The sequence below is a fragment of the Pezoporus wallicus genome, unplaced genomic scaffold (assembly GCF_028554395.1).
Source record: "Pezoporus wallicus isolate ANWC-B61680 ecotype Strahan unplaced genomic scaffold, APGP_CSIRO_Pwel_v1 contig_8874, whole genome shotgun sequence".
NCBI lineage: Eukaryota > Metazoa > Chordata > Aves > Psittaciformes > Psittacidae > Pezoporus > Pezoporus wallicus.
Window position 1 is genome coordinate 13,292 of NW_026640723.1, and position 13,530 is coordinate 26,821.

Sequence of the window (13,530 nt, forward strand, 5' to 3'; positions counted from 1 at the left end):
GTGTGTGTTTGATGGTTAAGGAACAGCAGTGGACATCTTTGGTACTATCACAAGCTCCTTGACATATGTTGTGTAGTTTCTTCTGTCCTATTCTCTCTCAACTCATTTCTTTTTTATTTGTCATGTTTTTTAACCTGTGTCTATTTTTCAGGTTTCTCATTTACACTCTCTTTCTTGACTGATCTTGCTTCTCAGTGTTTTTGCTTCTGTAATTGTGTTTTTGCTTCTGTAATTGCTCCCACTCCTACTGAATTTATTCTGACTTGTCTTTGGGCTTTTTTTGTCCATCTGGTCCTAATCCTGCCTTCAGTTTCACATTAGATATGCTTTCATTTATTCCACAATTTGATTGCATTTCTCAAGTCTGTCTTTTGTCATTTGAACTGAAAACTAGGCCCAGTTACTTCTAGTGTTACTGGATGGCTCTATTTTTGCTCAGTGAATTAATTACATATTCTCTGTATATCCCAAATACTTTTATTTACACACCACACCCCCCCCACCCTACCCCCCAACTGTATGAAATCTAGTCATCTTTGAAAGCAATATTTGTGGCAGAGCTGACCTGTAACTGGTCTTGAAAAAATCTTGCTGTTCTTTCTGATTGTGTGCTAAGGAAAACACAGTCTTCCATTTGAAACCTTGTTGATGGACTCCAAATAAAATATAACTTCGGTACTTTGCTTAAAAAAAAAATAAATTGGATGTTACTACTCTGGATTATACATTGTCCTCTGGTATTTGTTTGCATGTTTCTACTCATGCTCCCAGTACAACGGGAGCTTTAGCTGTAGACACACTGAATCAAGTACTTTTTTAAGTTGGTATGAGGTGTATCAGGAGAGCATGTTGAGGCATTGATTTATTGCAACAAAAGATGAAGTAGGATACTGGTAATTAAAGTGTTAAATGGGTATATTTGTTTGACTGGAGTAGAGACCTTTGGAAATAAATGTTCCAGGTTCATCTGATAAATTAATCTGAACAAACCCACCACCACCCTCCCCCCCGACCTTCATTTCTAAAGCTTACTTGTTTGGAAACTTCAATCTGTGTGTATATACTTTTTTAATGCATCTGTTCATATGTATATATATATGATGTATGCAAATTGACTTGGGCATTTATAGCTGTAAGTAGGAAGCTTTTTGTGGTAGAGGCAGTGATCTAAAAAGTTGGAGAAACAGTTTGGAACATAAACCCTTCATTTTCCTAATCCTGTGTCGTCTCCCTTGTCAGGTTGTTGAAGCTCTGATGCCACATACTGTCCTGTCATAATCATGAACTTGGAAGGGGCTGGAGGCATAAAGAGGTGTAATTAATGTATTTATGCCTTTGGTCACCTTTTAAACAATAGATTTTGCTGCTGTTGATTGTATGTAAAGTTAATATTGTTTATGGGAATCAAAGATAGACACTGCTTGTGATAAATTTATCCTTATCATAGCTAATGCTTTATTCACCTGTGTTAGTAATTGAAAAATTTTCTTCAGCAGACTTAATTTTCTGAAAAATGAGAATGAATTAAATTACTGCTTTGAAGTATTTCTCTAAAAAGGCATTTTTGTTTGTTTGTTTTCTTGCAAATACTGCTGATCAAAGTGGTTGTGGAGGCTCCAGCAGTTAGCTTTGCATTCTTGGCCTGGGTTCTTGAAATGTATTTGCGTTGCCTGTAAGAAAGTACAGATGTGTGGCTTTGAAAAAATATCTTTTTCCCTCTGGTTTAAAGGACTGGTTAGTATAGGAGTGTATATCTTTAGACTTAAGAGAGAGTAGTACTGGAAATCCCCCCACCCCTTTTTTTTCACCCTGAGTAATTAATAGCTTTTAAACTACATTAAAAAGGCCATTAATGGCCTTCCATGTTTGATGCCAGCTTGTTTTGCTCATTTGAAGAAGCTGCTTTATCCTCTGATATAAAAGCACTATCTCTTTGAATTTACCTTTTGAGATTTAACACCTGAAACTTTCTGTACAAGTTAGCTACCTTCTGACAAGTTGCAAGAGAATCTTATAATAGTGTTAGGGGTGCTTGACATACTTCCTGCATGAGAAAGTTTTGATGTCTTTTTCTTGTTTCAGATGAGCTTAATATTGTAGTAATTGTGGAGTTAGAGTGCTGTTACGGATGTGGTGGTACTGGGAGGAAGATGTTGTGTCTTAACAGACCACCTGGTATTAAGCAGCTTTCAGGCAAGTGAGCCTTTCAGCCCCAAGATGAACGTTGGTTGGTTTGAAAGCTGGTCTCTTTCCAGTTAGCAAGAATTTGTCTAATAAAAGATGAAACTCCTGCCAAAGGTCTTAAATTTCCTTACCTTATTTAAGGAAACACGCTGTTTTAGTTTGGACTTGTTTGTCTTGAATGGAGAACAGTTGTAATGGCGTTAGTTTGGTTTTTCCCTTGTACATCAGAGTTGTTTGTGTAGCTAACAGGCAGGTGTCATAGCTTTTGTAGCTGGCCTGCCACACTTTCAGTTACCAGTGGAAAGGAGTGTGTGACTTCCAAGTTTGCAAAGCCTGTGAAGGTTAATATCTTCCCTGTGCCAGAAATCTGACCTGTATTTAAAATGCAAACTGCTCCTTGTAGTTACAAAGAACCTCCTAGTAAGAATCAAACTATGCATTCATTACTTTCAAAACCCTTTTATGTCTAGTACTTTTATCTTGGCTTTATTTTGCTGTTTAAAAAAAATGGCATGTTTTTTAGTTATTTGGGTCAAAAAAGAAGAGATAAAATTTAAGACTGGCAGTTGAACTAGCTTTCCAACTCTTTCAAATTGAGGCTAGAAGGAAATAGGGAAGTCCAGTAATGAATGAAACAGACCATTTCAACCTAAAAAAAAAACCAAACCAACAAACCACCAGTTTTAGTTCTAATCTTTATTAAATGTACTTTGTATAAACACTTTAGCCTTCATACAAAGGAGGGTTGCTTGGACTTCTGCATTCCCTTAGTGACCGTGGCAGGTTTTAATTGAAAATTATTTCCAAAATAGGGGGTAAAAGTCAAAAATCAAGGTTGAGCTTTTCATTGCTTCAGAGTGTAACACTGCTTAGTATGAAGTTAGTATATACTTCAAAGACAGTGTATGTTATAGTTTTCAGTTGTGAAGAGGTTGCTATAATCTCATTAAAGGATTTTACAGGCTGAAAAATTAATTTAGCCTCAATTCCCTCTGTCAGGAAAAAGTTTAATATTCCCCCCCCCCATGTTTTCTGAACATACTCAGTGGGTTTTGTTGGGAGAAAGTGATGTTTGATGTTACCAAACTTTGATAAATTCACCAAACCTTGATAAATACATAATCCATTTATTTTGCAGTAAAGGAATTGAAAGTATACGTGGAGGTGGAATGTGATCCATGCTGTGCTTACCATGAATTATGTAAAGGGAATGTAATTTTATTTTCAGGTCCTAGAAAAAGGTTTTGAGGCAGCCATTTAAAACTTTTTTCCTTGTTAATATTTAAATGGATTTGTAACTAATGTGGTTTTTCCTGGTGTGTATTGAATGTGAAATATCTTCTGTTGAATGCTCTTACCATCTCTTGCATTTACGTATGCTTATTTTACTGAAGAGTTCTTTACCCACACAATTCTAGCTTAGGGGTGGTGATGCAAACTACAGTGATCTGTTTCAAAACAGAGTTCTTCTTGCTAGAGAACAAAGTGCTTAACCACTTTAATTGTCACTGTTATGTGACACAGGGGAAGAATAATTCAAGGAACCTGCAGATATTTCTTCCCAATAAACAATTCTTCATGAAGTTGTCATTCATTCTTGTAAATGTAGTGGGGATACTAGTGTGGGGTTTTTATCATTGTTATTAAGTAACCAAGTGTTTTACTTTTTGCAGACTTCCAGAAACAAGACAGCCATGGCCACAGAAATTGGCTCCCCGCCCCGATTTTTCCACATGCCGAGGTTCCAGCATCAGGCGCCTCGGCAGTTGTTCTACAAAAGACCTGATTTTGCACAGCAGCAAGCAATGCAACAGCTTACTTTTGATGGAAAGCGGATGAGAAAAGCTGTGAACCGGAAGACCATAGACTACAATCCCTCTGTAATTAAATATTTGGAGGTTAGTTAATTTTCTGGTTTTGTTTGGAAAGCTTTTCTTGCCTGACATTTGTAATTGTTCTTTTCAGTGTCCAAAGAGCAGTGTAGAATTCTGGAAGATCTACTGCTGCAGTTTCAAACTAAATGACAAATGCTTGTAAATTTGGTAGAGTATGAATAAAAAGGGGTTGGTCCTTGGTAATAAAACTGCACATGCACACAGCTGAATTTGTTGTGTGTGTATCCACCAGTTTTTACGTTCTGTCTTGGAATTTCAACTTGGAGCGCACTTGAGTGTTTTGTGTGATGTTCTGACTTCTCAGTGAACATAAAAATTCATTCTATAACGTAATTGTTCTTATTTCCATTTTTGACATGGAAATTTCCTAAAATGGGAAATAAACTGTTACCCCGTTCCCCTCCAAAACCAGGGCACCATAAAAATGTTTTCTCATCATTCTACTAAACAGCATTGAAACTTGCACTGTGTTCTCTGAAGATGCCTTTCTGTACAGTTAATAGCTAAAGAACAACTTCAAATTAAGTTTTGTTGAATAAATGTTTCTGTAAAAATGCTTATTTAATGTTCCTGATGGGTTAGTATTAATTTTTTAAATATGATCAAGATTTACTGTACAATAATACGATCAATATTTTCTGGATATTAGCTCAGAAGAAATAGAATCACATCCGTACATACAGGGATTGTTGGAATCTCAGCGGCAACATTGCAAGATCATGATGAAATTGATTTTATGTGGCATGTGCATGATTATAGCTTGTAGGTGTTGACAGTTTGAAGGTTTTCTTAATAATAAAATACCTACTAAGATCTGTTTAGACACTAAACATTTGAAACATACTCTTACGTTTTAGAAATGCCCCCCCCCCCCCCCCCAAGAATTAGTAGTTCAGGACCTTTTGTTTTTTTTTGTGGGGTTTTTTTGGTGGTTTTTTTTTTGGCAGAAATAAGCACCCACAAACTTCTGTTTGTGGCAAAACAACCAAAAATCAGATCTGTGTGTTTTGCCTTACACAAAATCAGGATACACCAGAATCCCAATTTGGTCCCAACTTCAATTTGACTGAGTTAACTTGATGTGGTACTATTAAAAACATAACTTGCTTTTGGCTTAAGAAATTCTAGCAAACTGTAGTAGTGTCTACTGGAAGTGTTTTACCTAGAATTTTAGCTTTTATTTCTAATATGTACACAGATCCAAACTGTTAAAATGTACAGCACAAAGCTGAAATAATTTCATGTTTAGTTCATGTAAAGTGTTTTCGAATAAGTTTGATAGCTTTTAGAGTACCTATTAGCCTGGGCAGCAAAGAACCAGTCATCTTTGTTACAGTTGTGTGCCTTATTACATGGGACTGCTCTTTTCATATTGTTAAGCTGTCATTTTAGAAGAGCTGCTTTAGTCTGATGAAATGAAGACTTAAAGCATTCTTGAATCTGTTGTTTATGCTGTACAAATTCTACAGGTGTCCTGAGACCAAAGTCTTTTAACTGAGTTAATTTAAAATCCTTGGAGTGCTTTGGAATTTCCTAATTAAGCTGTCAGTGTGTTCCTTTATTTTCTGTTGTTTAACAGTGAAGTGTAGTGGTGGTATGAACTAGGATTTTTTTTCTTCTTCCAGAATAGAGTATGGCAGAGAGACCAGCGAGATATGCGAGCAATACAGCCTGATGCAGGGTATTATAATGATGTAAGTAAAATGTTTCTGTTTCATGATTATCTGTGCATAAAATTTTTCCAGGACATTTGAAAGATTCTGTCTATCAGCTGAAGTTATCTTTCTTGCTCACAAGAGGCCCTAAAGACTTGAAGGTTATCCTGATTCTGCATTATCTTGTTCTGTTGGTATTCGTGTCCCACATGTTGCCTGGTTGGCAAATAAGTGCCAGTGAGCTGTTTGCTCACTTCTCCCAGGCTGCCCCTGTGGTACAGGGAGGAGAATCAGAAAAAGGTAAAACAGTGGATTGAGATAAGAGCAGTTTAATTACTGGGGAAAAAAGTAAAATATAGTAATAACCATAATAATAATTTTAATGAAAAGGAGAAGGAAGTATAAATAAAACACAAGAAACTAACAAGCGAAAAAATACTCACCACCTGCTGACTGATGGCCAACAAGCCCCTGTGCCTCCTGGGTAAGTCCCCCGTTTCTACACTGAGCATCATGTGCTGTGGTGTGGAATATCCCTTTGGCTAGTTTGGGTTGGATGTCCTGACTGCTTCTTCCTGGCTTCTTGTCTCTCCTCACTGGCAGAGTATGAGAGACTGGGAAGTCCTTGATCAGGGTAAGTGCTACTGAGCAACAGCTAAAACATCGGTGTGTTATCAGCACTGTTTTCAGACTAAAGCTAAAATACAGCACTGTACCAGCTACTGGGAAGAAAACTAATTCTATCCCAGCTGAAACTAGGGCAGAAGAGAATCTGAAATTGGTTAGGCTTTAATTTTTGGAAAAAAAGAATACTTGTAAGGCACTAAGCTTGCAAAGATGCTAGTTCTGGATGTTTGAGGTGGTAAATCATGCAGACTTTTGAACACTTTTGATAATATCCCTGCAAATGAAAAACTTGATTTTCCAAAAATGGGTGTTCAGTAGATATGCTTTTCTTGCAGTTTCTGGTTAGAAATGTTATTACTAAATCTTTGGTTTGTTCTCTCACAGTTGGTCCCTCCTATAGGAATGCTGAACAACCCTATGAATGCTGTAACAACAAAATTTGTTCGGACATCTACTAATAAAGTAAAATGCCCAGTGTTTGTTGTTAGGGTGAGTATAGTGTTGGATTCACTTAGTTGTATTGTCTTCATTTACATTAGAGTGATATTCTTAACTGAATCAAGAAAAAAGATAATTCCAAATATATTCCAATGTATTCCAGATATTCCAAGATAGCAATTCCAAATAAAACCAGCATGTGGAATATATTGACTACTTCTGTGTCTAGTCTTTCTGTGGATGGTTTTAGAAAGTTAGAAGGTCTGAGTACAAAATAAATACCTCACTTGAGTTTGAGGTGCTCTTCCTGCTTAGTTTTGTTTCTCCCCATTTTGAGGGGCTAATACATCTTGATTCTCAGAAGAAAAGGCAGTTTGGTCTCTGCTCTTTGACTCTTATGGCATCTTTTAACTTTTCCATGATGTCAGCAATATTGTTTAGTATGGATATTGTGCTGGAAATGCATTGGTGCCCATAAGTTGTTTCTTTACAGCAACATTTTTTTTTTATTGCTTTTACAGTGGGCTTTGTCCTCTTGTTATTAAAGTCAAAAGCCTTCTGGCACAGTTCTGTATTTTTGTCTCACATCGTCTAGGAAGTCATTAGGAAAATTGCAGTTCTGCAGTTTCCCTGAAAGAAGCTCATGATTTATTTGTAGAATTGTGAAGAAATATTTGAATGTTGTATTTGCACAGTTTAGTTATACTTTTCTTTTGCAGTGGACTCCTGAGGGGAGACGTTTGGTCACTGGTGCATCTAGTGGAGAGTTCACTTTATGGAATGGACTGACTTTCAATTTTGAAACGATATTGCAGGTAAATTCATCTATCAAGATTTCTGTGTATTCCCTGAGGTCTCGGGAGCATGTTTTAGGAAAGCATCTTCACCCTGCTCATCATGTTCATCTAGTCTAAGTGTGGTAATTGGAGCCTTATAAGTCTTTTATGTTTGTATTCTGCTCTGATTCCGTGTCAGACCATGGCTAAAGGCAGTTCGTTTAATGCTTCTCATTCCATCTTCATATGCTATACTAACTGTTCTCAAAAGCATACTCTCGGTATTTGTAAATAAAACAGAGCCATTTTGGAAACACAATACAAATACTCTTCATATATTGTTTAAGAGACCATTGTATAGAGAGTATGGGATATTTTTTGCTGCAGTAACAGCATGAATCTAAGTAGATCATCATCGTGGTGTTCATTTCTTTGTTGCAGCTGTTAAGTGGGAACTTTACTGACTTTTGTGTTTGTGTGGGTCAGATAGTATTTGAACAAGTTTGCTAGAAGTTTCTTTTCTGAATTTACAGGCTCATGACAGCCCTGTAAGGGCTATGACTTGGTCACACAATGATATGTGGATGCTGACAGCAGACCACGGGGGATATGTGAAATACTGGCAGTCCAACATGAACAACGTCAAGATGTTCCAGGCACATAAGGAGGCGATTAGAGAGGCCAGGTTTATACACAATATACCATTTTCTGTAGTACCTATTGCCATGATTAGACTGTTCTCTAAGTGTATTCTGGGTGCAGAAATGCATGGGTTCTGTCAGATTCTGGGAAACTTCCTGCACCACATAAACACAATATTTTCTTTTGTTTCCACATTCTCACCGTTTTGCTGGCACCTTTCTGACTTAGTATTGTCCCAGTATCCGCCTCTGCAGTATGTTAGAGATGTATTTGTCTGCCGCATTTTGCACTGGTATTCTTTTCATTTTAATATGGTGACAATGTGTATCAGTTATTCCTTTTTATACGCACTGTGTAAGACTACAATTTCATTCCAAATAAAGAATTCAGTCTTTAATAATCTAACTGAATAAAATATAAAGCCTTCAGAAATAAAACACCTGCATAGTTCTCACAAAATAATAAAATACTAAATAAAGTGAAGAACTGCTTGGCTTGGTGAAGCCAAGACTTCCAGTAATACTAAATACCCACGCAGACTGCCACATACAGAAGTCTAATGTTAATATTGAATGGGTTCTTCAAGCTTGAAACTGTAAGCAAGCCATTGAAAAGAAGACTGTAGGGTATTCTCTTGGTTCAGTGTTGATGCCTCAATTGTGCAAATGTCTATATAAAAAAAAATGGAATCTAAAGTGATACTATCAGTAAGATGTAAAAGAACGATGTTTCTAAAGCAGACCTGCATATAATCTTTAGTAAGATACGGAAGTGTTTTTAAAGTAAGCCTGAAGAGAAGCTGCAGATCCAAAATGAGGTTAAAGCAGTGTTTCTTCGGGTTTAGGTGCTGGCCCTTGGTTGTAAAGGTTCACTGCCACAAACCCATTAAAGTCACCATTTTTCTTTAGGGTGCAGCATTTTCTGCCAGAGTTTGGTTTTGAGAAGTGCTTACATTGGATTCAGTCTGACTATCATGGCCCATACACTGAATTTCTCTGCTATTTTAAGCCCTTTCCTGATTATAAAGATACAGGGTTTTGCAAGGGCTCCATCCTGGTCTTTCACTGCACGAGAAAGAAAGTGAGTGCCTCAGTTGCTGGAGATGTTCTGGCCCTAATCACATCGCTAAATAACCTCTTGCTTTTCCAGTGACTTTCATCAAGCAATATTGACTGTTCAATCTGGAAGCTGCTTCGGTGTCTATAGAATTCTTTTCATGGTGTTGATGGGGTGTAATGAGAGGATTTTTTCCAAATTACTTTTGCAATAAGTGGTACACTTACTTTATATACATTTTTTCCCAACAGTTAATCCAGCTAGCATTCTCCTGTGACCAGCTTTCCCTTATTTTTGCTTCTCTGCTGCAAAGCACCTGTGGATGAAGAGGAGGGTGTTTTTTTTCCCCCTAAGAACTGTTCTCTTGTGCTTCTATGCAGTGTCACTTATAATATTACCCAACATGCAAATCTAGGGTGTCAGTTCTCAAATCATACTGATGTTGCTTCTCATCCTGCAGATCAAGTGCTACAGTGTGCAGTTATAGATAAGAAGGTGCTAAGAATAAATTGTGGAATATTTTTCCTCTTTTGACGGGACTGCAATGCAATAGTAATCCTATGCTTAATTCATGTCTTGTAATGAAGTGTCATTTGACAGGCACTGTATTCACTTTAAAGCCCCTATGTTCCAATGCATCCTTCGGTGTATAACACATTAAGTATTATTTTGCCCTGTCTGAGAAGCATAGATAATCTGTTAAATGCTGACTTCTTTCCCCTGCTGTGTGTCTTCATGTAACAGTTTCTCACCCACGGATAATAAATTTGCTACATGCTCTGACGACGGCACTGTTAGAATCTGGGACTTTCTACGTTGCCATGAGGAGAGAATTCTTCGAGGTATGTGTACCAAAAGTACTGATTGGGGTATTTCAAGAGGGGTAAAACCTTTTTTTAACTAGGTGTTCACAATACAGAAGTATCATCTTGTCTACAAGTTTTGTATTACATCCTTGTCTTGAATCCTCCAAACAAGATTTTGTTTGGCTGCTGCTATAGGTGCTTTATAATATTTGATAGGCTGCAGTTCACAATGGCTTTACTCTGTTTACTGTCCACTTAGGCTCTAACCAATGGAGGTGAATATAAAGGCATTTTCCTACTGCTAATGTTAGTAGAAACAGCTGTTTCTGCATCAGGAATACATTTATCTTTCTGCAAAACTTAATCTTTCTGACCACTTTCAATTCAGAACACACATCTTCATGCAGAGGACTCCATTCTTTTCATGGGAGTGCCTTCCATTATAATTTCTTCAGAGGCAAGATAGTTACTATTTCTCAGTCCTTAAGAGGAGGAGAGCAGTTAGGTAGAGAAAACAAGTGACTTTAGTCACATCATGCATAGCACATGTGGATGATCTTAGCTTCAGTTCAGTAGTTCTTTGTCCCGCATCTGTGTCTGCTAACTTCTGGTGCCTTTCCGCTGGCCTTGAGCTTTCTTCTTCTGTTGTCACAATCTTACTGACTGATAACAACAGTTTATGACAACCATTCCTTTCTTGCAGAAGATGTCAAAGGAACATAATAGAATATATTAAAGAGTGCTATGAGATTGGGGGTTGTAGACATGCAGATACACGGCAAAGAGGGTATACAGTAAAACCACGGAATTTCAGTTTTAGGGGGGAGCTTTTTAAGTGCTTTCCTAAACTAAGGTGGATTTTTTTGTTTTTATTTCTTAAATCATGTTTCCAGCTTGGTCCTGCGTTATGTATTTTATGAACTAGATCTCTCCCTGTTTCTCTTGACTCTTAAGCTCTCTTGTTTTACTAATGCATTACTTTTAAACACCACTACTTTGAGAAGACACTGAGCTCCAGCGATCTTGCAGTGATAATATTCTAACAATCTGTGCATAGGCATGAAAGTAGAAGTATTCTTTGCAGGAGGTGGCAAGCAGGTTGCTAGGCTATATCATTTACACCTGCTGTTCTGGAAGGACCCAAACAGTTTTGCTTGATGCTTTGAAAGAGAAATCATTCTGCACTAAACACATTCTGTACTCTCCTCCAGCTTTGTACTAACTATTCATTTAAACTGTGTAGAGGAAACAGAGATTTCCTTCATGCAGAGTCTTTAAGATTATGAAAATCCCTCCAATTCTTCTATATTCTTACGACCTTCTGCACAAATGGGAGTAAAATGTTTAATTTGGGCCATAGAGAACAGAACTTGTAATACATTTCTTTCTGTTACCTTGCTTACTTCAACATTACAATTATGACTAGATCGCAAATAAAATTATGCTTTAATTTCTTACCTTATACATCTCGTATATAATTTTTAGTTTGCAAAATAGCTCTATAAAGAACATATTTGCTTCTGTTTATTTACCCACAATACACTTCAAAATATTTCTGACTTACATAGAATATTGAAAATCTCTGTCTCTGGATAAAATTGGACAGGACAGATTATTCCTTGGTTTTGCTGTCAGATAATAAAAACAATCAGAAAAGCAAAGCAACCCAAACACCCCCACCAAAAATCTTCCCCAAAACAGAACAAAAATAATACCAAACCCCTGAGTATTGGGACTGGGAGGATGTCTCTGCAACGCGTGCAAGTTTAATCTAGTTTTGATCCCTAAGCACTGCTGGGAAATAGGATCAGAAGACTTATTTGAAAGAGCTGTAAGGGTAATGCTTCGTTAGCTTTCTTGGTGAAGATATTAGCTTTCAGTTTGTTGTTTGGAATTTTAGGAAACTCGACCTCACCTTTTCGCTTCACCACATACATCCTGCTTTTACTTATTTAGGAGTGTGACCTCTAATACTTTTGCTTAGTACAGCCTTCAGATGATGTAAATACACATGCCATTGCCGTTCCAATGTTGATAATCTCCAAATTAAAATTCTGGTGGCGCTCCATTAGAAACACGTTTCATTATGTACAAAAAGTGTTTGCATCAAATACCAGGTTAAGGAATGTTCTTTCCTGCTTTCACAAATCATGCTTCAGGTGTTCTGATTATTATTGGTGCTTTGAAATTGAAGGCATTTTACAGTGTAGTTTAGATCCAAAGCTTCACTTAGTATGGTAAGGGATTCTTCAGGTTATCACACAGAATAATAAAAATCAAATGTAATTATCAATTTACACTCGTGTATTCATAAACAAGTTTAGAATGCAGGGTTGCTGTGTCAGTATATAGTTATTCCTACAGATATTTTCATATATTTAAAAATATATTTAAAAAATATTTAAAACCAAAACAGGTTTGAGGATTTTAATGCTAAGGAATGCTTTTAAAGTAAATTATAAAAAGTATTAAAGATACTGGGGTAAACTGGTACATGGAAAGGACAAAATTCTGTAGACTTGTGACACGTGCTTTTGTTTGCACTGAAATGACCAAATGCAATTTATTATATGATTAAATTTTCCCCTTAAAACTGGTCTGAAACATCAATTCTAGTCTTACCTTCCAAAGAGCATTAGAAAATCAAATTGGAACCTGTAAATTACATGGGACTTATTAAGGTTTTCCTGTAGTTCTTCCAGCTGTGTATATTAGGCTACACAATTTTGGGGGTAGTTGAACCCATGAATAGATTTTGCATGAGGTTTTTGGGGAACAGTCTTTGAGTAATTCATCTTAAAGTGAATTACCTTCAAAGAGCTTGAAGATGAAGGAAATGGCATTGAGTGACCTAGTTACTGACCTGCTTGCTTCCCCTCAACCCAATTACTGTCTGTTTTTTCTCTTGAAGTAAAGGTGCTGTACTCTTAATTCTGCACCGGTATTCTTTGCCTGTGTTAACGTCTGATGTGTTGCCATCTTGATGATCATAGCAAGTACAGTTTGCATTTGCTAAAATACACTGGTAGGAAAATAACTGATGTTAAAATAAAAATGATTTTTTTTTAAATAACAAGACATGGAAAAGAGGCTATAGCATAGCAGTATGTTGTTTTCATGTCAATCTGTTGCTCTGCAAGGCATTTCCAATAACAGCACTTGGAACAAAACACTGTCAGGTTTTCAGTTTTGCATTTGCACACTAAAGTTAATGTCAGGACTCACGTAAACAGTCCCCATTTCTGTAAAAACATACACACTGATGGCTTTTAATAATGCTAAAAACATCAAACTTTTAATAATGCTAAAAACATCAAGTTAAAGCTTGATGTCATCCCTTTTTTTCTGTTCAGAAATTAATGGTGATTTGACTAGTGGCTGGGTACTGAGTCTGTACTCGTGTGTCCCTGAGAACACTTTGGGTAGATCATTATTAAACACATCATTTCTT

At 36.8% G+C, this 13,530-nt stretch overlaps 1 protein-coding gene across 2 annotated transcripts in view; it reads left to right on the forward strand.

Moving 5' to 3' along the window:
• Positions 1 to 13,530, forward strand: part of WDR33 (WD repeat domain 33) — a 58,423-nt gene that overhangs the window by 12,026 nt on the left and 32,867 nt on the right. For both annotated transcript variants that reach the window (XM_057420223.1, XM_057420222.1), the window contains exons 2-7: positions 3,858 to 4,082; positions 5,705 to 5,773; positions 6,746 to 6,850; positions 7,519 to 7,614; positions 8,109 to 8,260; positions 10,018 to 10,115. In XM_057420223.1, the coding sequence (XP_057276206.1) occupies positions 3,879 to 4,082; positions 5,705 to 5,773; positions 6,746 to 6,850; positions 7,519 to 7,614; positions 8,109 to 8,260; positions 10,018 to 10,115 (724 nt within the window). In that variant the 5' untranslated portion in view covers positions 3,858 to 3,878. The remainder of the gene's footprint in view (positions 1 to 3,857; positions 4,083 to 5,704; positions 5,774 to 6,745; positions 6,851 to 7,518; positions 7,615 to 8,108; positions 8,261 to 10,017; positions 10,116 to 13,530) is intronic.